The sequence below is a fragment of the Centropristis striata genome, chromosome 6 (genome assembly GCF_030273125.1).
Source record: "Centropristis striata isolate RG_2023a ecotype Rhode Island chromosome 6, C.striata_1.0, whole genome shotgun sequence".
Taxonomy (NCBI): domain Eukaryota; kingdom Metazoa; phylum Chordata; class Actinopteri; order Perciformes; family Serranidae; genus Centropristis; species Centropristis striata.
The window spans coordinates 18655629-18681318 of record NC_081522.1 but is presented as its reverse complement, the minus strand read 5'-3'; the positions used below and the strand labels follow the sequence as shown (position 1 = coordinate 18681318).

The 25690-nt window shown below is 38.8% G+C and overlaps 2 protein-coding genes across 6 annotated transcripts; one reads left to right on the top strand and one right to left on the bottom strand.

The window, feature by feature from the left end:
• Nucleotides 1–4456: 4456 nt before the first annotated feature.
• On the top strand, nt 4457–16775 carry phrf1 (PHD and ring finger domains 1). Of its 4 annotated transcripts, none has more exons than XM_059334875.1 (20): nt 4457–4543; nt 5160–5236; nt 5359–5487; nt 5665–5796; nt 6112–6308; nt 6469–6552; nt 6675–6808; nt 6945–7036; nt 7312–7490; nt 7831–7963; nt 8129–8247; nt 8461–8654; nt 9123–9245; nt 9597–9751; nt 10132–12055; nt 12181–13442; nt 13611–13687; nt 14054–14176; nt 14312–14440; nt 14597–16775. In XM_059334875.1, exons 3-20 carry the CDS (start codon nt 5400–5402, stop codon nt 14753–14755), a joined length of 5304 nt encoding a protein of 1767 aa, XP_059190858.1. In that variant the 5' UTR covers nt 4457–4543; nt 5160–5236; nt 5359–5399; the 3' UTR covers nt 14756–16775. The 4 variants fall into 4 exon arrangements, with proteins under 4 accessions (XP_059190858.1, XP_059190857.1, XP_059190859.1 ...); XM_059334874.1 differs by having other exon boundaries at nt 5354–5487; XM_059334876.1 differs by having other exon boundaries at nt 4484–4978.
• A 445-nt stretch (nt 16776–17220) lies between these two features.
• Nucleotides 17221–22453, bottom strand: irf7 (interferon regulatory factor 7). Of its 2 annotated transcripts, XM_059334879.1 has the most exons (10): nt 22213–22453; nt 21565–21718; nt 20819–20990; nt 20628–20728; nt 20106–20151; nt 19876–19989; nt 19574–19776; nt 18658–18859; nt 18454–18569; nt 17221–18023 (listed from the first exon to the last, which is right to left on the bottom strand). In XM_059334879.1, exons 1-10 carry the CDS (start codon nt 22218–22220, stop codon nt 17844–17846), a joined length of 1296 nt encoding a protein of 431 aa, XP_059190862.1. In that variant the 5' UTR covers nt 22221–22453; the 3' UTR covers nt 17221–17843. The 2 variants fall into 2 exon arrangements, with proteins under 2 accessions (XP_059190862.1, XP_059190861.1); XM_059334878.1 differs by lacking the exon at nt 22213–22453 and having other exon boundaries at nt 21565–21732.
• Between the last annotated feature and the right edge of the window lie 3237 nt (nt 22454–25690).

The following is a 25690-nucleotide window of genomic DNA, read 5'->3' as shown; positions in this document are numbered from 1 at the left end:
CCCATTATCCTACATGCAACGTGAATATCCAACCTCGCCCACTTCACATCTAAACCCAGAGGACTCCAATCTCATAAACAGGACATTAACAGATTATGATGATGTTTCAGGACACCACGCTTAGGGAATTACTATTGCTCATACAATGGCACTCTGCGTGAACTCTATCGATCCAAATCTGCTTTAAAAGGTGTGGGATGAATGTAAAACGGGGTGGCAAAGCTTAACATTTTGGATGAAAACTGATCAACGCACATTTCTAACAGGCAGTGGGAGTCTGGGAAAGAACCTCCTTGTTGTTGGACGGGTGTGAGCATCTGCACGTCCACATTATGATGATGAATGGGGGCCACAAGTTAATGAGTCTGACATACTGCACTTATCTATTCCTCTGTGTCACAGTGAGTCATTACACAGTGGCGGGAATGAAACATCCTTACTGATACTAAGAAATGCATTACAGAGTAAATCAGAAAGTAATGATGGCACAGTTGATTTGAGCAGAAACTTTACTTGTCACTTGAGGAATACTTTTTACAAATACACATGGAACATAATGTACGGATACATTTTACTTGGTCTTCTTAACTTGGGAAATACATGTAGGTAACTGAAAAAACAGCTTCTACAAGTGTAATTGGGTGGACGTCTATTTTATTCTGCTCTGAAAGAAGTTTACAGTCATTTTTGCTGGAGGGCCCTTAAGGGAGCTTCTTCAAGAACTCCTGGAGGGCCTCTCTGACCTCAAATAGGGCAACCAGTATGAAGATGAATATGTCAGGTGAAACAGAAACTGAAACAAAACACTCACCAATAGTCTTGTCAGTAGGTGGCATTAGAGAGGTCGGCTTTATAGGAGGTAATGATAAAGACACTGGCCCTATATAAAGAACAGTATGTGAACATAGGAGGAAGTAGGCTACAGTACACATGGAGACCACAGGGAGGCCAGTTATGTTCTGCAGGCCTGTCCCAGCAATGTACACGGAACATGACCAGGCAGGACTTCTTGTACTGTAGGTCTATGGTTGCTTGTCTGGTCCGGCTTTGGCAGGTCGTGGACGAGCCAAAATTTGAGTAGTAGTATTCCCAAAACCAGGTTAGCCGCTGTCACACGCACAGTGGTATTGACAACTGGCACAATGTGCGTTAGTCAGTGGCTTACCTGCTTTTAGATGGCAGATATTGTACTGATAAGCATAAGCACACACAATCTGTGGAGCAACACAGAAATGGGTGTGTAATAAAACAGCATTAAATCACAAAGACAAAATGATGAGATTAATGGCACAATCTTCTATTAACATCACTAAATGGCGTTATTTATATTTATCTAGGCACACACAGAATTATGTAACAATTTAAATAAATCGACGAATCTCTTAAAATCTCCATTGTTCAAACGCTGTAACAAACTGTAGCACAGAATTAGAAATGACAGCTGGCTTTCAGTTCACGATGTATGTATTTTTGGGCACCGAAATAAATTTATTGAAATGCTTTCAATTTCAACTGTCTTGAAAAAGTTCCAAATTAAAAAATATTTACATCTGACAACTGTAAAGCAATCTAAAGAGAAATCTCATCTCTTAACATGTGGGATGTGGCCTATTCATCCTCACCATATAGATAGAATAAAGAATAGTGGCAGATAAAGGGAGCTACTTACCAGTCCCAAGTTTTCTTTTGGATTAATTTTCAAAGAAAAAATATTTCGTTTTCGCCAACAGGACCCCACCAGACATTCATCCAAACATCCAGATTGTTTTTTCTCTGAAAGAAATCACTGTGCGTGGTTAAAGTTAGGTGCATTTTGAGGATATAGTATAGCCTACACCGACGCAGAAGTTCAGTTCACTTGCACTACCCCTACCCTGCCCACTCCCCTGCATCTGCAACCCGACCTGGTTATGCAAATTCGAAAGTAACTGGCATCATGTACAAGCAATGGCGTGCGGCGTTGAAGTTGAAAAGCCCGCCCATTACGCATAATCGTCGAATAAAAATCTCTTGGAGGCGGGTTCTACGAGGGCAGCAAGTTCAGTTGACCTGTAGAGTTATAGTTGGGGTGCGGCGCGTTCAGTTCTGCACGTCGTACATTAGGAATAAACCATTCCGTTGTTCACAATTTCCTGTCCTCGGCGGTTATTTATTGCTAACAACAATGCGACACAGATTTCTTATCCTTAAATAGATGCCGTGTGATGCGGCATCTGTTACTGGAGGTTCGATAAGGCGGCTTTAAGCCGGTTTTACAAAGGACGCCCCTACCCCTACAGTTTGAAGTGGTTGAACTCGGCTTACTTGTGTACAGTGTTGCCATGAGCAGAGTGTGGCTGTGCACGTACCAAGGATGCAGCATGACAGTCTGATCTGATGATGACTACGAGGAGGTGGAGAAGGTGGAGGAGGAGTTGATGACCATTAAATGATTAACGATGTGGGAGTTTAGGACCCTCTGACATCATTAACAAATTGCTGTATATAATTTAATAGAAAATACAATATAGATTTGAATTTTTTTTTAACCCTTTAAACACATGAAAAAAGTCAGGTGCATTTAACTTTAAGAACATTAATTGTTGCCTACTGTCTATTAAAAAAATGCAATCCTATCATAGCAAACAGGGATAGCCTACATATTATTATGTTATCATCAATTTTCGTTTTAATATATATATTTTTTAAAACCTGCTTTTTATATATTAACAACAATCACTGTGATTTACTGACGCCCTTTCAAATCGTCAACTAGAACATTATGTTCTCTCTTTGTTTCTAAGAAATTATCAAGCAACTTTTTTTGGTTTAGGTAGGCCTATAATCAACAGCTTTCCTCTGACCACTTTTTGATAGTCAAAGCCAGGTCGGATTATTCACAGCCAGGATACACATAACCCCATGACATAAAGTAGCAAATCAGGATTACATTATATTATGTAACAGCTGATTTTGACTAGTTAGAGTAACCACTAGGAGGCGACAGTGGCACGTGTTATTATTGTTCCTGGTAATAGGCTGATCTTAAATCTTTTTTTAAAGATTGTTTAGACTTATAAATGTAAAACATTTTATTAGTATGAAGTAGAAGTTAGGTACTGAATGTAAATATAACCATGGCATAATTTCTTCCTTCTTAACTACCATCATGTAAGTCTGATTGTGTAAGTTTTCTCCTAATTGTGTTTGTTTGCAGCTGCTAGAGTACACAGTGTACTATGGAATGCCATTTGAATCAATATTTAAAACATACATAGCCCACATGAATAACTGCATATGAAATAAATAAATAAATACTTATAAAGTAAATGTCAATCAAAAATAGACGTAAAATTCTGAAACATAAGTTCCCTGAAATAAATAAAAGTTGTCTTTTAAAAAACCCTCCAAAGAACTATTGATTCAACTATGTTGAATCTTTTTTATATTGGCATTTACACACACACACACACACACACACACACACACACACACACACACACACACACACACATTTACTTATATACTAACTATTTTTTTCAAGTTTAGCAGGAAACACAAAAAACTTCACCAAAAGTGTAACATATGACATTTATTGATCATAGTAATAACACTGTGTGTAAATGGTGTAACTTAAGAGAAATAAATGACTTAGGCAACTTTTTGAACATTCCTTTGTGACTTAAGCAAGATATGGTAACACTTTATTTTGAAGGTGTCTACATAAGAGTCACACAAGCAAGTATCATGAGCATTAATGTTACTTCAAAGTGTCATTAATGTTCATGACACATCACATGTCATGTTTATGACATGCTAATGTCACCCACCTTAGAGTAAAGTGTTACCAATATTAGTGCCAACAATAAAACACTGATAAACTAAACTGATAACTAAACAATCTCCCTCTATCTCTTCTTTGCTGGGTTCTTATCTGATGGCAAATTGTCAAAGAAGTGATGATCTTAAAGGGGTAAAATCACATGATCTGATCAACTGAGGATGTAGGCGATTTTATCATAGGCGGCCGGCGCCATGAGGAGATGATTTAGGCAAAAAAAACCCCAATTTTGACAAAAAATTATTTAGGTGATTATTTTAACAGTGTGGCGTTATGTATAACCTCAATTGTTTTTGGGATCTATTTAATTGCCAAATGCATGATTTATTTATTTATTTATTTAATTTTGACTTAAATTGCATTCCAAAGGTGAAGGGACTTAGCCTATTTTTTCCTGACAATATTGATTCTTACATTCACAATGCTATCATGGTTGTGAAGTCCTGAGTTAAAAATAAGTTAAAAAAAAAAAAAAAAAAAAAAAAAAAAAAAAAGCTACGTGGTGTGAAATATCTCAGATAAAAACCATTAATTCTCAGAAATTGGCCTAAATTGTATAACTATAACCTCGGTGTGTTGTCCATCTAAAAAGCCGAACACTTCTGTCTCTTTAAGAGTCACGCAGCGCACTCGGCCATTTCCGTCTCTCGCCAGCCGGTGGTGTCACTCAACAACCGGGATGACTTCAAATCACTCATATATCACCTCACACTACTGAATAGGGTAGGTTTGAAATTACTATTAAGTGCAATAGTACATTGAAGTTATTGGGGTGAAATAAGAAACGTGTGTGCTTTAGTGTTTTGAGTGCTTTAAGTGTGGACTCCGGACCTTGTAGTTGACGTTCGCTAAATTTAGCCATTCTGAGGCTAGCTAACACGTTACACTGAAGCTAATGTTACTGGCTAGCGTCATTTGTACATAAAGAACAGCGTTACAAGTTAGTCTAATATCCTTGTCATTGCACATACTTGCAATGCATATAATCGATATATACGCTATGTGTATTTTATCCCAGACATTAAAGTAGCACTATGTTTGGTGCAGATCTTTCTTCTTTGTTTACAAATGTAGCCATGGTATACTCTGCAGGCTGCTGCTGCTAGCTGGCAAGCTAATGTTAGGAAACCTTTTCCAGTTTGTCCGCAAACAGTACAAGTAAGTTACAAAAGTACTTCGTTTTAAAAGCTGCTGTTTGGCCGTTTTTTTAACTACCCACGAGTTGCTAAATGCCACTCGTGGCCAAGAAGAAAATCTTGCTCGATATAATGTGTTGCATTACGACATCCCATAGACCAAGAGCACATGCTTGATGATGTTTTTCCCCTCTCTGCTCTAGGACTGAGGCAAAAATACCACCCTTTCATACCATAAAGTTGGCTAAATATCTATTTTTCATCTCCTGTCCTCTAAATTGTGAGTAGATTGGCTTGCGTCCTAGTAATACACTCCAATGTGTACACAAGACAAATCTGTAATATAAACACTGTTTAATTGTGGTCTATAGATTGTTTTTTTTTGTTTGTTTTTGAGAAAAGCTGTAAGAAAAATTGTCGAGCTGTTTTTCTGATGGTCAGCCATGGACGATGATGACAGCCAAGATGAGCTGATCAACCGCAGTACATCTCAAAGCAAAGGGAAAAGGGCTGCGTTGTGGGCAATCTCAGGTAGCTGGTTTAACAAGTTTGTCATGTATAAGATCATGAACTGATGAATGAACAAGTGCAATTTTTATATCAACTTGCAGTCACTTCCATAAGAGAACAGCATCAAACATACCTAAACCCCTCATATCATGCATTTTGTGTTTATTATAATACTATTTCAATACTACTGCCTCTTAGATGACTCCGATGATGCCGAGGAGGAGTCTGAGGAAGGAGAATCTGACAGTGGTGATGAAGAAGAGGATCAGCTTGATGGAGAGGATGATGATGACCTGGGGGAGGAAGAAGAAGGGAATGAGGAGGAGGATGGTATGAAAGACTGACTTTAACAAGATTATCATATTACTATTATTTTCTCAGTTCGTTTCTCTAATTAAGGTTGATATATTAAAAAAAAAACACTAGTCTCTAATTTTTAGCTACTCTGATTCTAATGACTCAAAAACTAAAGAATCCTTTGTTTTTTCTGTAGAGTCAAAAAATGAACAAAAAAAATGCAATAAACTACACACTTCACAAGGAGTGAAATGAGTAAAGTTATTCTCCCACTACTTTGTGTTATGCTACTATACCTATACATATAGTATGTATATTCACATTATATTTCTTTCCATTTTTTATCAGATGAGGAAGAGGAGGGCGATGCAAAGGCTGGGGATGGAGCTTTTGGGGGAACCTCTGCTGACCTTTTAGAGATGAGCTCGGATGAGGACGCAGAGAAGTGTCCTATATGCCTTAACTCGTTCAGCAGTCAGCCTGTTGCAACACCAGAGAACTGCGAGCACTACTTCTGTCTCGACTGCATCCTTGCATGGGCCAAGGTAGGTCTGACTTAATGTCTTATCAGCCCAAGGAGAAACCACTTTAGGGAACACGTTATATCCCTTGATTACCAGTATATGCTAATATACTTATTATTAAAATAATCCTTGTCAGAGGGAGTTAAATTGGTTATTACCAATGTTTTTGTTCTCTATTTAGAATGCAAACTCGTGTCCTGTGGACCGTATTGCCTTCAACAGCATATACCTAAGGAAATGTTATGGAGGCAAAGTGAAGAAAATGGTGAGTGTATTCAGTCTTCAGTAGCATCATTTACATTTACAGCATTAACTCTGTTTACTCTAAATAAAATTATATAGTGTGGGCGAATTGTTGATGTGTGATTTTTGTGGTGTCTGCTTTAGATCACAGTGCAAAAGCCTGTGAAGGAAGGGCAAGAGGAAACAGTAGATCTGGACCTGGACCAGACCAGCTGTGAGGTGTGTGGGGGCAGTGACCGTGAGGACCGCCTCTTGCTCTGTGATGGCTGTGATGCTGGGTGAGATAGATATTATTGTATGGAATTACCCTTTCTTAGTGTGTTGAATGTCAGCTTTTGCCTTTTATTACAGCCTTTTAAAACCGTCTCAGATTTCTTATCATCAGAGAAATTGTTGAGCTTTTTTGTTTGATAGGTATCACATGGAGTGTCTCACACCACCTCTGGACTCTGTTCCTGTGGAAGAATGGTTCTGTCCTGAGTGTGAAGCCAACAACCGTAACTCAAGTAGGCCTTTAACTTATTTGCCTTCCTAAGTTTATACTTGCTCAAATCATATGTTGGACTTTATAGAAGAAGAACCCTAATTGTAAATATTCCCTCATGTGATTTAAAGTAACCATGAACTACTTTTTAAACCAAAAATATATTTTAAAAACTTATATTAAAAGCACATATTTACTTATAACTTTGTTTATTATCTACAGATGACCATATTTAAGAATTGTTTGTATGTATTAGTATCTTTTTACATATCAGATGTTTAAATCTTCTTGACTTAGGGGGTTCAGCAGAAGAACTTAGTGATGCAGAGAGCCTGCCTTCTACTGCCCGTCCTGCCACTAGTCGTTCCCAGTTTGGTGCTGCAGGTCCCACCAGAGCTATCGCTCGAACTCAGCAGAGTGAGAGGGTTCGAGCTAATGTCAACCGACATCGCATCACACAGGCACGCACATCGCAGGTTTGGCATGAGGCGTGATGCTTCAGTCTTGGCTTACTTTTTAACCTTCTTCCACAGCATATGTGCAGGCTGTATTTTACAGAAATGTCTTGATGTTCCACAAAGTTTGTTGGGGTTGTGCAGATTTGATATACTGATGGCCTTTATGACTAATTGAGTGTGTTTTTGTAATGTACTTTAGTGCTACTGACATCAGGAATAATGGCATGTGTTTTTGTTGTATTTGTTTGGTGATTGAAGTGCTTTTGTTAAGGAACAGTGCATGCGTTTGGAAGTTTAATTTGGACAGCAATGGTTTATGAAGGCAAACCAGTGGAGTAATGCAAAGTTTTCTTACTAGTTGGCCCCCACATATCTGATTCAGTCTACTTGGCTGGATGAGACTATTAATGCTGTGGTGGCTGGGCTCAATACGGCTGTGTATGTACGGGACTACACAACTCGTCTTCCGACTAGCCGCAGGCGCAGGACCGGTAAGTAAGCTCCTGCATTCAATTCACAGTAGTTTTCAGATAGGGTCAACATAATCGCAAGCACACACATGAACAGATGTAGTGGAAGGAAACACAAGAGATAGCTATGAGGCCAAAGTCTTGATGTGTTTCTAATGCGGGATAACTTTACAATTCATTGAACAGGAAAGCGCAGAAAGGTGAAAAGCAGGAACACATCTTCTGCTAAGGGTAAAAACGGTAAAGTTACAGGAGTGAAGAGGAGGAGGCGGAAAGTGAGGCGGACAAAATCCAGAAGAAAGCTGGTGAGTGTCATTAACATTAGTCTCGAAATGTAAATAATTTGGTTTTAAAAGTGTCACTTGATGTATCTAACATTGAATGCTAATCATGAATAATACATTTCAATTATAATGATCAATATATGTTATTGTCATTAATGATAATGATCATTTTTGTTATAATCTTGTAAGGTGCTTTTCTCACTAGATAAACCCTATACCCATGTTTTCCCCCAGATTCTGAAAAAGACACCCACCACTCGCAGCCGTATTGCTAATAATCTTGGACTTGTGAAGGACAAGAAGAGTGCTTCAATTCCTGCAGTATACCGACCACCAGAGCACACGCTAAGCGGCATGCGTGCTGACATAGGTGCAGCATCTCTCTCCATCTATGGAGATCCTTTTGACCTGGATCCATTTGTGGAGCGGTAAGAAGACTTGTTATTATATTGCAGTGCTGACTATTCAAAATATATGTATATGTCATTCAAATATCTGTTGCTGTTGTGGTGGTATAATGTGTAGGCAATGAATAGAGATGGTTGCTAGTGCCACTCACATACTGGTCTAGTGATCCTGACTCGTTGGTACAGTCACTCTTAATCACATACTTTGAACCAAGCTTTTTGTTATAGATCGTGTAACATTCTCCCACGCCACTGATTTCTCAGACAAACCTATATTCCTCAATATCACTTACAAATTTAGTTAACAAGCAGATATCTGAATTTTTGGGTCAGCCTTCTTATATTCATTATGTGGTTGTCACTCGCCTATTTGAGTGCTTGTCTGAATAGTGTTTACATGTATATTTCAGTGTTTGTGTTTGTATGTAGCTGAGCATATACAGTGGTAATTATTAAGCAAATTGTGCCGTGTGGTATTAATTTGAGCAGTGAGGAGGAAGAGCAGCACGCCCGTGTCACATCGCTGTTGGAGGCCAAAAGACGGGGGATCTCTCGCTCTGCTCTTCGCTCTCACCAGCCTGTAGCAAGACCAGTCACTGCAAGCCTTTCCAGGTAACATCTCCTTTTATGCCATGATGTGTTGTGTTTGTTATCCAGAGCAGGGTTCTCATTGGAAGTATCCATATTTATAGGTATCTGAGCAACATGCTTAGTTTTCGGTTTCTAACATGATCAACCATTTACTACCTCATGCTGTAAGAATACAGTTTTTAAACATCCTCGATATAAGTCATAATGACCCTGAAATCGGCTAATCGTATTTGGTCAAAATAAAAAAACATTGTACGGTGACCATAAACGCGATAGAGAATATTTGTCTTTGTGATCAAGATGTTCTCTAGCTTGATGGATACTAAAGATTAGTGTGGTTGTTCTAATTAAAGGTTTGCTTTGCTATACCAGGAGAAGTATGGCTGTGACCCCATCAGGGGGTGTTGTGGAGGAAGCTCCTGTGCCTGACCTCTTGGGCAGTATCCTGTCGGGACAGAGCGTCCTTTTGATGGACAGCTCTGATATCGTTATCAATCGAGATGGTTCCCTGAAAGCTACAAAGCCAAGTAAGTGTGTGTGGCACAGAGGGCCAGAGATCTTACCTCTTATCAAAGAGATTGATGCTATTGAAATCGAGCAGTTTACATGCAGTCTAGCTTATAAATATTCTAACTTCAAGATAACTTCCACCTGACTGCTTTATGTAAAATGCATGTGCAGTTGCGGAATATTGAGATTTAAATTCTCTTTAATCTGGCAACACAAGAGGCCAACTGTGCTGCATGGGCAGTGAGTTATGCCTCACTCATTCTCAGCTGATTGTGACAGACTGGGCTTGTTGCTGTCACCATTTCCGATTTTCTATTTTTTCCCCCAACACCATGACAACTGAATTTTCCCACACTTTATGCACATTTATTATTTGTGAATACTTTTCGTGTTACAGTGCTGCCATCAACGTCAGGTTGCAGCAATGGCAGTCGCTCAGGAGATGCCAGCACTGAGATCAGCCCAATGATGTCACCCAGCCAGGGAGACAGGTCTCCGTCTCTCCACCACAACGGAGACCTACCAGGATCCTCTTATAGTTCCACGAACAGACCTTTCTCCCAGAGCTCTTCTCACCTGTCCCCCTGCATTCCCTCTTCAGCCAACCACATCCAACCATCTTCCCATTCTGATTTTCCACCACGAGGTCCTCCAAGTTTGCATCAACCCCGTCCAATCAGACCGACACACCCTGCTGGTCATCTGAGAACCAATGGAGTTAGAGTCCCTACCCCCTCCACATCCATCCACCCCACCCGAGACTCCAGCTCTAGTAGCAAGGAAATGGCCTCATCACAGTCTCTATCTAAAAAAGCACCTCCAAAGCCCATGTGGGTAGATGTGTCAGTGCTTCCTAGGATACCAAAAATAAGAAGGGAGAGCAGCAGTATCACAAATGATGGCAATAGTCAAGGTGGCAGAACTAGTAGGGGAAGCAGTAGTAATTCTACCACCAGTAGTAATGATTATGGTGTGCCAGAAACGGGCATCACCAGCCTTGCTGGGGACAGGGGAAGGCAGCAAAGTGTAGACCAGCAAAAGGGCAGAGCAGATGGACAGAACCAGAGACAAAGGCCAGATGGAGCTAGCACGTCATCGGCCTTCTCCAACTCATTCTCCTCCTCCTCTTCTTCTTCCTCCTCTGGTTCTTCTGCCAGCCATCCACGATATTCTTCGTCTTTCTCATCTTCCTCATCCTCCTCATCAGTGAGTTTCCGCATTAATTCCAGTGGGAACTCCTGGCAGTCAAGGCGGCTAAGCGGCTCGCCATCTTCTGCTGCAGGAGGCAGTATGCAGGGACACCGCAGAGAAAAGGAAGAAGAAGCAAAAAAGAGACAACTGCACAGGGATAAACAGATGCTCCTGGCATCACGTACACTGACCAGCCAGGACAGAGACAGTAATACTATTTACGATCCCTTTAATCCCACTCTGTCAGACTCTAACAGCTCAGATGATGAAGGTGAAAGCACAAGTCTGGATGTTAGCAACCGTCATGTCGCACATGATTGGAAGGCTCCCAGTTTGGGAAACAAGAAGAGATTAGTGCAAAGCAAGCAGGGCCAGATTTCTGTGAAAACAGAAACGCAGGAGATTGAGGAATCGCAGGAAGAACCAGTGAGAGTTAGTGCTCAGGAAACAACATCACTAGAGGTCAGTTTCCCAGAGGAATACATCAAGGTAAAAAAAGAATCTAGACTAACAGACACTGAGACTGAAAAACAAACATTGTTACTCCACACTAAAGTTAAAAAAGAGCCAGGGTTAGATGATGCAGGAGAAGACAAAAGGTTTGGTCACACTGTAAAACATTTGAATTCAGAGACCAACACACCACCTGCTCAAAACAGCCTGGATCTTGTAAAGACAGAGAGAGAGTCTTCAGAAGAGCAGAGTGGACAGATTGTTGGAACTCCCAACAGTGTTCCCCCTGACTGTGAGAACGATTCATCAGCATCTAACTCTGCTCCCATCAAGAAGAAACAAAAGCCAGAAATTATATCAGATTCCAAATCCTCTTCCAAGTCAAGAGATTCAGGCCTTAAGAAGAAGACCCCCCAAGTCTCAAAGGAGATGCGCTCTAGTAGTTCAGAGCCAGACCAAGGCAAGAGAAGAGACCATCATGCCTCAGGCGAGGGAGGCCGAAAGAAAGAAAAGGAGAAGGACAGAGATAGGAATTCCAGACGCTCAAGGTCCAGAGAGAGGAGGAGGAGGGCACATTCAACCTCTGAGAGCTCTCAGTCAAATTCCCCAGATAGGACTCGCAGAAAGAGACAGCGGTCCAGGTCCCGGTCCCGATCCAAAGACAGGAGGCGATCTAGGTAAATATGTAATACTTGGTCCATTATTCCTGGTACTAATTTACCACCTGTTGTGAAGATCTTTTATTGAGAAAGAATTGTTTCTTAAGTTGAGGGTGGGTGTTGTCTGTCATTACTGCTTTTAGGTCTGGTTCCAGCTCTAGCAGCAGAGAACGATCAAGGAAGAAGAAGCACACACAAAAGAGCAAGGAAAGAAATGACAGCAGAGACAGAGACAATGACAGAAGACGGGCGTCAAGAGACCAGAGACGGGGCCGGTCTTGCTCTAAATCACGTTCAAGATCCAGATCTAGGTCGAAGGATCATAAACGTGGTAGGTCTCACTCGAAATCCCGGTCAAAATCACGCTCCAGATCCAGGGAAAGAAGAAAAGACCACACACGTCTCCAACAACCATCTTCCTCCTCCAGAGAGAAGGTGGAGTCACAGTCAAAAGACAAGAGGAGACGCAGGTCAAGGTCCAGCTCAAGAGATAAAAGGAAAGACAAAGGATCGTCTTCCAGGAGTTCTCAAAAAACTTCAGGGTCCCAGGTTCCGGCCTCTAAGGACACAAAACGGTTACAGGATAAGAAAAAAGAGAAGGTAAACTCTCTCAAGGAGGAAAAAGTTGCCACATTGAATAAACCGAAGACTTCTTCCTGTAGTACTGACTCTCAACCTGGAAAGAAAGACAAAGACCTCAGGGCAGACGGTCCGGCCACAACACCAGAAAAGGTGAAAGAGATAAAGGTTGAAAAAGAAATTAAGAAAGAAAAACAACCAACTCTTGATATGTTTGAAGATTTTTCTATTGCTAAACCAATTAAGAAAGAAGAAACTGACAGTCAAGCTTCAATGTTTGCCAAAAGCAAAGGTGAGGAGGAAAACAAAGAGGACCCCATTAAGACTGAGAAGTTTGAAATGAAAACTGAGACGTTTAAAATCAAGACGGAGACGTTTGAAACGAACACTGAGACTTGTGAAATCCCTATAATTAAATCCGAGCCAAGCTCCCCAGAATTATGCCACTTACCCCCCGTCACCTCATGTTCTACACTGACTCCCCCCGTTACAGCAGACAGTCCCCAGGATACAGTCTCTCAGTCAGAGTCACAGGCCTCTGGAGAACAACAAGACTCTGTAGGGTTCACTGTCCCTGTAAAGCAGGAAGTTCAGCAACCCTCAGACTCTGATGATGACTTTAACGTTGATGTGATGCTAGACAACCTGGACTATGTGAAGTCAGAGCGCACAGAGGACAGCAATGCATCTGTCAAACAAGCGAAGGAAGTAGAGGAGGAGAAGAATGAACCACTATCAACTGTAGTGAAATCCAAGACTCAAGTGAAGAGGGTAACCTGGAATATACAGGAGCCTGAGGGGCCTCAACGGGAGAAATCACCAAGCAGTAAGTGTTTCTGCTGAATTACTTCACACCAGTTTTTGCTCATATTAATGTAAGATGTAAAAAGTGATTCTAGATTGCAATCAAGTTCTTCCTTTCTTGCAGACAAAGATCAACAACATATTTTGTATCTGTCTCTGCTGAATGTTTTCTGAATTCTGTCTTGCACAGAGCTCTCTCTGTATAAACTGAAGCTGAAGCAGGAAGGAGCTCGCAGACCCTCTTCAGCAGCCCAGACGTTGAGTCAGGTAGGACACAGTCACTTTAATGTGATTAAATGCCCAGAAGGTGGCAGTGTTTGTCTACAAGGAGCAAATGTATGGTCTGGGTATAGTCACGTGATAGAAACTAAAACTGATACTGAGGCATTTTCAGACTAAACGAAAGTAAAAGCCTTTCTGGGGAAATCAAAACTGTTGTTCAAATATTTGGTTTAACCAACTAAGTCCTGACCATTATATCATCTTCAGAAGTGTAGTATGTTAGTCTACATCAGATTTCACTGATGGGCATTTTTCTGATTTAGGATTTAGGACTTGGATTACTTAATTTATCTTTTACTCTATTGTTGTGTTATATTTAAGTCATATTATAATAATCCTTGATTTATACAGGACACCACTGGAGCTGCCAGTCACCACTCCAAGAGGGGGGCTGTTTGTCCGCCCAGTTCCTCATCTAGATCTGATGATGTACAAGCAGAGGTAGAGGAAGGGGATCTGTCAAGAAAAGACCAGGTGAATCTGGCTTTTGAATGTTTTAGGTTCTTTTGAGTACTTCAAGAAGTCTCATGTTATCTTTACATTATTACTTCTTCCTACTTTGAGAATATCTGTGTAAACTATCTCAACATTTGTGATGTTTTACTTCAGTACTTGAAGAAGCTGCACATGCAGGAGAGAGCTATAGAAGAGGTGAAGCTCGCCATCAAGCCTTTCTACCAGAGGAGAGACATCAACAAGGATGAATACAAAGAGATTCTACGCAAAGCCGTCCAGAAGGTAGGTTCAAAATTTTGGTTAGATACTGAGATGTTTGCCACAACTCACCTTAAAGCCCCATTAGGAATAAACTGTGGTGTTTCTCAGTTTCTTTACAGTTTTTCAGTGTGTTTCCTGAGAATGTATATGTAACTGTCTTGTGTTCCTGGTTATCAGGTGTGCCACAGCAAGAGTGGGGAGATCAACCCGGTGAAGGTGGGCAATCTGGTCAAGGCATATGTGGACAAATACAAACATGCTAGGAAACACAGGAAGGGAGAGGACTTAGAGCAGACAGAGGAGGCTGAGGCCATGAAAATCTCTGATAGCCCATGAAGAGGAGGTAATGAAAGGCAAGGTCAGCCATACCCACTGGAAACACTGTATCATGTTATACCATGTTTTACTTTGTGATCTCATACTCTCTAAAAATCTCAACGGCGAACTTAGATTTGTTCAAAGCTTCAAGATGGAACATTTTCTATACTCAAGCTTTCTTAACTGAATTTTGAAGGCAAACTTTTTTTGTTGATCACTTGAACTGCACCGAGTGATGTCTTGTGCTTGGACTGTCACTGCCAAAAAACTGCTCTCTTTGTGTAGTACGGCTCAGAAACCTAATAAGACCCCTTGAGGTTGTGCCTTAAAGAGGCAATCCCAAAAGATCCTCCCATGGAGTGATAAATCAGGTAGCTTTCTCCACAGGTATATCACTGGGAGGATGCAGCGTGGGCTGTAGAGAAGGGGTATTTGTCAGTGGCAAAACACATTTTTGTTGGTTAAGAAGTGGAATATAAGTATGCAGAGTGTGCATATTTGAGAACTTTGTCACATTAAGGAACAGCACTGTTATGCAATTTTTGTAGAAAATTTATCAGTAGAGTAACTAAACAATTTTAGATTTGGTTGTAAATAATATAGATTTGATATATCCACTTATGTTTCTTTTGTGTTGCCTGTTGCGTATAACTGACATAAATGGTTATAGTTTATAGAGTTGACTGGTTTGTGTTTTGTCTGAAAATCCTCTGTTATCTGTCTTCCACATCTCTTTTATCCATGTCTAATGAGCTGAACCTAGTCCAGCGTACTACTGGTGAATTCAGGCTCAGCAGTTTTCATATAAATAATGCAGTCACTCTTCTCAAATAACAGCCTCTTCTTTTTGGACATACTTGCTTTTGTATGTTCTGAACAAACCTTTGAATTGCAGTATTATCTGTTTTCAACCCATTACTAAAATGTAGGAAGGTCGTCGAGGACTAGGGTTTTTTTTTTTTTTTTTTTGCTAAACTAGTAAGACTGAATAAATGAATACATAAAAATGCACCATTTCCCTCAATAAAATAGATTACGTTTGCTTTGGGGCATTCTGTTTTTAAACAATGGAGACTACAACTCCAAAATACAGTAGGTAAAATAGGTTTTATTTTGGTGTGAAAGGGGTTATAATATGGACTGCATGTGTCAAATTTTTAGTTATAATCTCCATTATGTACAAATAATGTCTATATACTGTCACAGTATGACCTTTATTCTCCTTTTATTTTCAGTATTGATTATCCTGCTGATTTTTTTCTTGTCTAATTGATCTATTATTTGAAAAAATCCCCAAAAAGTATTTAAAAAAAAGTCCATCCCGTCTTTTAAATGTATTGTTTTGTCAGTCATCAACCCAAATATATTTAGTTTAATGTAATATAAAACAGAGAGAAGCAGCAAATCTTCATATTTGAGAGGCTAGACACATCTCTTTCTGCCATTTTTGCATGCAAAATTACAAAAAATTTGACTCAATTTCAGTTTCTTTTAAAATTTTCTATTAAATGTTTATTGATAATGAAGCTAATTTTATTGGCATTTTAACATCAATTTATAGTCCATATATAATAAAAACAAAGGAACGTCTCATAAGTCGCAGCATCTTCCAAGGTAGGTATGATACAAATAAACACATGCCTTTAGTTGAGGACAATAAAGAAAGAATTTGTTCAGTGTGCACCATGAGGTGTCTGCAGTGCTTAGTTATGACTGCTTTGTCATTGTGTCTTAAACACTACTCTTATGGACCCCCTTTATTACCCTGCATTGCTTGCTTTAACAGAAATGTTCATGAGAAACCTTTTGTCTATAGTAGCTTGTTGGTCAGTTGTAAAGGCTGGTAAGGCGGCTGGTTGAACTTTGTTGTCATGTTTAATTATTAATAGGACTGGGAGTGGAAGACTCGTCAAAAACAGGTGCTCATGTTTATCTGAATGTATTTTACTTTTTTCTGCATTTACTTGATCAGACAGGCCAGGTGTTTCTACAGTATGAGGGAACACAAATGATAATAAATCACTGATGATAAATAGGGTTTCGTCTCAATTCAATTACTTGTTCAGAGTCTGTCCTTAAAGGATTTGGGGCTTAATGTGGGGACATCTGAAGATATACTACAAGAAAAATGGTGATGGCCTTTTTTCTGCCTTTTCATAATCTCATATGTTATTTCAAACCGAGCCACCATAGACTGAAAACAGTCTCTCAACAGTCATTTGCATTTTATTGCCATTAAAAAAACAAAATCTTTGACTCTCTTATGGTTATTATCGACAAACCTGAAGCTTCATTGTAAGGGCTTTTGATGTGGAGGTATTAAAAGGACATATTTTATTTTATTTGCAAAAAAATACTTGATTTGAAAATAATAGATTATACCTGGAAGTGGTTTTCAATTGATCTGTTATACAATCTCCATTTATTATTTCCCAGCATTTATGATATACATTGCAGCACAGTGGAAACAAATTCAGATCTCATTCAAGGTTCAACAGTTTATTGGAAATCTAAATAATGCCATTCAGGTTTATTTAGAATGAAAAGTGCAAAATGACCAGCAGAGTATAAAAAACAAACAAATTATGAAGAAACACAATTCACCACAAATATAGATATATATATCGCAGTCAATGCCTGCATGACGCATTAGAAAAACAAAAAAAAAACGTCCACATTATTTAGCTTTGATGTGCATTTCACAAGCTCATAATATATTTGATCAAAACATTACTACATACATGAATGAATTGAACCAGACATTTCATTAAGATATGATTTGACATTTACAGTTTTCATAGAAGTTTGTTTTAAGGCAAATAATGTAACAGTCGGATTAGCTCATTTCTTCTTGTGTAGTGATTAAAAATCTCGGCTTTTTGACTGAAGTTTGTGACTAACAGAGATAAGGAAAACAAAACAGTGCAGTTAGAGTTGATCAATAGATGAACATTATCTGATATAATATTGTCTTTTTGATTGAACTATAACACATTCAACAGGTTGCCAGTTTGACTACTTTTAAGAAAAGCTTTTGGTTAGAGCACAGTGTGGTCCCATAGGTAGTTGAAACAGACCTGATTAGAGGTGCAAGAGAGATTAAAGTTCACATCTGAGGTAGAAAAGGCTGTGCTTGCTCTTCAACTGTGGGCAGACTGAAGGTTGAATTAATAAGATCATAGAGGCTGTTGTGTGAGATCTGTAGGCTGACATTGGCGCTGTGAAGAGAAGAAGCTCCCTCCATCTGGGCCATCTCGTGAAAGTGTCGACAGATCAGAGGAACCACCTGCAGGGGCAAAGTGGCACATTTTATTTATTTATTTTAAATTCACTTTTTATTAAGGATTTTTAAAACATTTTACACAGAACAAAGAACAGGAACAGTTGGGGTGGGGGTACCTATATCACACAGCATCATCATTTTTCTCCTAGCATCATTATTTGCAGCAGTCGTTGTTAGTTACATGAAGTCAGAACTTGTAGGCTTAACATATTCTGTCCATTTTGACCAAGTTTTGTAAAATAAGTCCATAAGTCCATAACCAATTTTAGTTGAAAAGTCACTTTTTCCATTTTGTAGATGTCTTGAATAATGTTGATCCAGTCCTCATTTAAGTAGCACATTTTAAGCACAAATTACAGCACTTAAAAACTGAAGAGATCTTTCTTAGTGTATGTCTTTGAGGTAGCTCAGGGAAAACAGGAAAGAGTATTACCTTGACTACGATGAGCTTCTTCTCCAAAGGTTTCCCATCAGGAAACCTCTCTCCAAAGCACATGTTGATGGTGTACTCCGGAGAGCCACCATTGTTGTCTTTAAACTGCTTCAGTTCTGAAACCAAGTGGAATCATTTATTCACATTGCAAATGTAATGCTGGCTTCATATAAAATGTAACAGTCATAAGAGATCCACACCTACCATTTACATACTTCTCAAAGTTGAGGAGCTCCACCCTGGTTTTCTGGGGCAGCTTTCTTGGGTCTGGATGAGCCACAGTGGGATCACTAGTGCTGGCAAACACATGGCACCTGTCCTGCCTCCAGGCGTAAATACCGGTGCTTTGAACCTCCAGAAATAGACCCTTCTGGATGCTGTTAAGGATGCGGTTGGTGTATTCAATCTGGTGTAAAGAAAGTTAAAAGTAGAAAAACAATATACATAAAAAAACTTTGGCACATTAAGGATTTCAAGCAGTATCAAGTATATAAACAAAGTTAGTAACTTCTCCTTGGATCAACAACATCAAATATCCTACTCATTGTGCCTTTAAGGGAAAGTCCTACCTGTGATATCTCTCTATGCTGTGGGGTTTTTGAGTCTCTTGCTCTAATACAAAACCTAATTTCTGAATTCAAGCCGATCAAAGTTCTTCGTAGAGGAGCAAACTCCAAACTTTTTACAGCCCTCTTTCAAAGCGAAAGTGATAGAAAGAAAAATATTTTTAGAAATGTGCATCTGCATTTTAAAAAAAACTTGTTCCTCCACTTAATGCCCAAATTAACATGTCACACGAGGAAGATGTGAGCCCAAAAATAACTTTAGAATGGCTCGTATCACATACACTTTAGACGAGTAATGATAAGGAGCCATGTTTTAGTTTATGAGTGGGTCTTCTGTTTTCTATTCCACTCATCCAAGTCTTGGTAATGTGGCAAGAAAATGCCAGCAATGGTAGTGTAGAGGAAGACTGCTAGCAACCAATGCACAATTTAAAATACTTAAAAAAATAATCATTTAATAATCAAAGGAAAAGAATCCACAATGTTTGTTTGTCAATTTATTCTTGTGACTTTATAATTAAGTCACAAGATGTCCAGCTGATGTAATCCTGTACCTGTTTGCGGTCCAGCAGATCATTAGTTGGGGGGAAGCAGAGATGGTGGCCATTTGGTCCAGGGGCCTCGTGTTGGTAGTGGAGCTGGAGAAGGTCAGTGGTCAACGTGGTCTTAAGCATTTCTCTTTTCCTGTAGTGGATGGAGATCTCCAGGTCATGTATACTTGGCTGCGGAGGCTGCATAGCCACTTGTGGAAGAATTACTGGAAAAACAAAACAAAATCATGGTCAGATTTTACAGATAATACATAGAAAACTGAAATAAAGGGCTAGACGGGGAAAAAAATCCAAAGTGAACATACCCTCGCAGTATGGAGCCTGATCTAGTAAAAGCTGCTGGTGGTTCTCAGCTGCTACAGGATAGCTTACAGGGACAGCTGCATTCTGCAGAGCATAGTCCTCTACCCATTGCTCCTCTATTAAAGACAAAAGCAGATTAAAGCACATTTAAAAACATGCAAAAACCATAAACGGGTAAAGAGGATGTTCTTCTATGACCTATTAATATTTCCTTTAGCATATGAGACTGTACCTGAGGGCTGGTTGCCAATATCCAAGGCCATGAAATTGTTAAGCAGCTGTTTGGAGGGGAAAAGCATAACATTTAGGCATTTAACAGGTATCCAAAAAAAAAAGAAAATCTGGTAACGCTTTATATTAAGGTCCTTGTAATAACCATTAATTAACAAGTAATAAGGCCCTTGTAAGTCCTTACAAGATGCTTATTAACATTATTGTGTGTTTATAAGCTTATATAAGTGTTAATAATGGCATTACAAACACCCATGACCCACCCATTATGTCTTTGCCATGCCTTTATTAATCTTATTTTGTTTGCTTATTGATATTAAAATATACTTTATTGCTCATCTATTATAAGTTAACTATAAGTTAACTATGCTTTTTGAAACTATCGGATCTAAAGTGAGAACAATGCCTCATTACTTGTTAATTAATGGTTATTAAGGACCTTATTATAAAGCGTTACCAAAAATCTTAGTGAAATGAAACCAAAAGACGGAGAAGTGACAGTCCATTTCAGGAAATACTTCACCTCATTTCCTGAGGGGAAGTACTCAATGGGAGAGCTCTCAATCTCTGGAATCATATCAAAATCCTCCTGGGAGTTTTGTGGTATCAGATTTTCATAGTTGTCTGCAGACAAAAAAACCAGATGCAAATTAATTTCAATTCAAAGTCAAAATAGCAAAAGTAGAAGCTTTGTTCAAGTGATCATTGTCTTACATCCAGTGTTAATAATCTCATAGATTTTATGAGGATCTTCAGAATTCTTGGAGTTATCCTTTATCTTCTTAAAGCGCGCAGAGAGGTTGTTCAGAGCACATCGGAAGTTGGTTTTCCACTTTGCCTTGTCGTTCGGGAACTCGTTGATTTTTCCACTTGCTACTGCCCATGCCTGTGAAACATAGAAAGACAAGTTTAAGTACCCTCCATACATATTGACATGTAAACAAAAGGTGCTGACCTGCCTCCACAGTGACAACAACACAGGAGTCTACTTTCACTCTCAATTTGAAATCTGATCACTTGACAAACAAATTATGGCACTGTTTTGTGCAGGAAAGCACCTCGACTTTCCAACTTCTCTTTCATTGTTTTCTTAAGAAAAACCTTGACTGCTGGGTTTTTAACTTGTGGTAGAGTATTTTTAACCAGTTACTTCTGTCTCTACTTTGACTCACGAGAAGTGGAAGTGCCAGCACTGGCACTGGCATGCTATAATTGTGGGTTAACAGCTGCCATACAGCAGCACTGTGCCAATAATAACATGAAGGAATCCCTAATGACCTGTCAGTCATTTTCTTCAGAAACGGCCTATGAGGAGTGTTACAAAATTGTACTTCAAAATAAACACAGTATAACTCTGCTAAACAAATGTCAACAATGCCATGAACTGTTATTTCACCTGATCACCCTTTGCTTTGCAATAGTACTGCAGTGACACATTAAACAGAGGCTGTTTAACTCACCCGGAATATTTTGCTGTCCTCATCATTGCAGTCCTTCCTGGAGTTGTGCTTCCAGGGGACTCTGAACTTGTTTTCCTCCACATAGCACAGGCCGGTATACTGGCCCGTCCCGACCTGCTCTATGAGCCAGCTGGCAAACTGAGGCTTGGGAGGGCTGAAAGGAAACATGACAAATGAGTGTAGTTCTTGCACTGAACATTTTACAAAAGCAGAGAGGAAGTAAACACAAGAACCTTAACCGCACACATGCACAAGACACAGCACTCTGTCAGTGGCTACAGTCAATAAATGGCTGTTATGTTATTTAAATTTTGACAGTTAAAATTACATTACATGTCATTTACATTACATTACATGTCATTTAGCTGACGCTTAATAAGGGAAATAAAAATAAATAAATAAGGGAAATACCCATGCAACACTCTGAAATCTCCCACATAGTCCGACCAAGCAATATTAAGCAACATGCATACTTTATTAGATTTAATCAGCATATTGTACAAAAAGTTTCTGAAAAATCTACACACAGCAACTTTTACAGAGAACTACTAACCGATACAGACAATACCAAAAACAAAACAAAAGCATAGTAAAACTATCCGTAAATAATGAAGGGAGACTAAGAGAATAGGATATGTGCCTCCCTACCTTTGCATTTCTCAGTAGAGGTATCACTCTGAAGAACTGCTCTTGTAGCTCCTCGGAGCACCTTTTTCTGCATTTATAGCGGTGACGTCCACCGACGTTTGACACCCTATGCGATCCTGCAGTCTCCTCCTCACTGGGAGGGATCAGCTACGTCATTTCCGACCCACAAATAGGTGCGTTTGATTTAAGGGCAATTGTGACTTAGTGCCTTTCACAGGGCGTTAAACAGACGGTCGAGCCGCTCGCGGTTAGTAAATTGAAGACACTCTGCAGACCGGAAGCAGACAAGGCTTGTTTGGAAAACTGGAATTTCACTTCGACATAAACGAAAGAAAGCGAAAATACATTTGCTTGTTGTGTCACCTCCTGTCTTGCATCATAACGTCACCCGCATTTCATCACCCACCTAGCAAGATAATGTTGTTGTCTCGTAGGCGTTTTTTTAATCCATTACAGCTTGGGGCAAGCCTTTGTTAATACATCCATAATAATACTTCCCTTTGTTAGTTTCGTTTAATCCGGTTATCTCATGTTGGAACAAGTGGGCCATTCCTGCTGCCTATTTTTTTTTAAATATTTATGAAAGGGATCCCAAGAGTTATTTACACATAGTCGCCTAAATGTGATGCTGAATTATGATGTCATAACTGACAAATTAAATAAAATAAAACGGGGGCTCTAATATTTCACACAATATAGATTTATAGCAGCCTAAGCTACTTTGAGTACCATTTAAAAGCGCCATATAAATACAATTTATTATTATTATTATTATGTAGGCTTGTATTGAAATAAGCAGACACAGAACATGCAACCCATAGGGCACTAAATTACTGGTGATATAATATAGATATAGGCTACATATTTATCTATATATTGTATCAGTGAGAAAGTAAGAAAAATGTGACCATATTTCTTATATTGTCTTAGTACTTCAATTTTAACAGTTTTCAAAAATATTTTATATTTAATTGATTAATTATTATTTATATTTATATTACAAATCATGGTAAAACCATGCCTATGTCTACAATGCATTATATACATTTATATACTTATAATGCTTTACAATCTGCTTATAGCACTGTATAATTATACTTATAAGCACTCAAAAATATTCATAATGCCTCATATCAATAATCATAACACATTATAAAGCATTTTATAATGACATAAGGTAATTATAATTTGTCATAATTGGTGGTCACTCAGACATTTTTGTAAGTATCAAAGTGTATTATAAATCTAATTGTTGTAATACATGATAATATTTTATAATACAAAATGTCATTATTATAATGCATTATTATGTGGTTGTAGGGTTGCAGGTTAAGCTAATCATAAGTAAGATTATAATGCATTATAATAATGTCAGTGAGCGACCTGCATTATGACGTATTAGGATACATGACCTTATAAGTCATTACAAAATGCTTTATAATGTACTATGACTATTGTAAGGCATTATGAATATCAATCAATGCTAATAACTATTATATGGTGCTATGAGCAGATTATAATGCATTATAGTTATGTTTATAATGCATTATACACATGGGCTTCATGTAAAGTGTATATTATAATTTCATAAAAAGTGTTCTAGTCTGCTAATATACTACTGACTTATTTTGTTATATCATATTTTGTTAAAATGTTATAGCAAAACAGTAACTATGTATCTTTGGCAATTTCACGGGTGATTTAATATGTAATTACATCTAAAATCACTGCGCTGTAAAGAAATTTGTTTTTGATCATCATACTATTGAGGAAAAAAGGAATTAATTCAGACAGGCTACCTCTTGTAAAGTGGCCATGATTGTCCCCTATTACTTAACAATAAGTAAAAATATTTAAGTTAGCAGCATCTTAACATAAATTATTCTTTTTTCCATTGTAAACCAAATGAATTTGTTTTTTAAATGTGTGCAATCAAGATATATTCAACATGTCACTGCATGGGAAATTTGGGAGTTTTAGTTCAACTGGTGACTTTCAGCCCGGAGGCATTTAGCTCCACCTGCTCTGGCCTGTACTTTTGGGAAGGTATTGCTCACTAAAATAGCATCCCATGAAACCAACTCTGTTCCAGTGAATCTAGACAGAAGAATTCACCGATGATTGCACTGTGGTTTGTTACAAATGTGCACTGTGTTCAAGTATAATATGGGACTTTCAGAGTCAGAATCCTGCAGGTGTGTGGTTTTGTCATGTGTTTAAATGAGACTAAGAGATATTAATAACCAGATAGTGAGTGAGAGCGCTGTGGGGACTCCCTTGTTTCCATGAATACATTTAGATCTATATTGCGTAAAAAACACTGCTCAGCTTGCTAAAAATGAGGCCTTACTTCCTCTTTCTGTCATCCCGGCTTCACAGCACAGGAAAGCACAACTGTGAAATATTTATTTTCTTCTCCCGCTCTGGGGTCTTATCCAACATTTTACCCATAATCCCAGTAACCTTTTACCCAGAATCCCTATCCAAAAGGTTAGGCGTGTTGCATACATGTGCATGCTGAAGGTCACTAAGTCTACTCCTTTTTACTTGCTTCTAGGGGAGAATTGCTTTTTACTGTCTGGCAGTGCCCTGACCACAGACTGCATTACTGATGAACTTAGTCATAAGAACACTTACGCATCAGTCTTCACTGTCACCGTTTTAGTTATACAGCTCACAAGGCTATAGCCCAGTACAGATGTGCCAGGAATAGGGAAACGATACAGGCTCTACTGGAGCACTTCCCTTTTTCTGATCACTGGAAATACTGCTCAGTCCTCGTCGAAGGCTAACACAGGCTATTCAGAAAGGATGTTGTTTGGTCATTGACGGACCATGTGGAGGGCTCACATCCTATTTTACACTTTAAATTCATGCTGTGAAGACAATATTACTAGTTATTTTGTCTGTGAATGGAAATTTCAGATATTTCGGACAGGTCACATACCACAGAGTTTGTTCAGTGGTTTGTTCAGTCTGCCAATATGATGAAGTGGACTTGAAGGCAGTTAAAGGGGGTATTCTAACTCTCCTTCCTCTATAATATTTCTCTCACTCTATCTATCACTGAAGCGCGTACACACAGCAAGATAAACAAACATAACAACCCTCATATATCCATCACCTGCTACTGTTTGATATGGAGGACTGTAAACTTCAGGTATTGTTAAAAAAATTCCGAAATGGTGTTTGTTATCGCACTGGAGTTTCAGTGTACAAAGTACAATTAAAATAACCAGCTACATTTCTCATAAACAGACACACCCTTACCTATGAATTTGAACTATGAACAGTTTGGCAAGCCCTTTGTGTGTGTGTGTGTGTGTGTGTGTGTGTGTGTGTGTGTGTGTTAGTCATAAGAATGTGATTGCATTGTACTTTTATTGTACTACATTTTTTTTATAGTGTTTGCATTCAACAAAATCAACTACATAGTTACAAAATTACTTGTTTTTCATCTACAGTTTCAAAATACAAG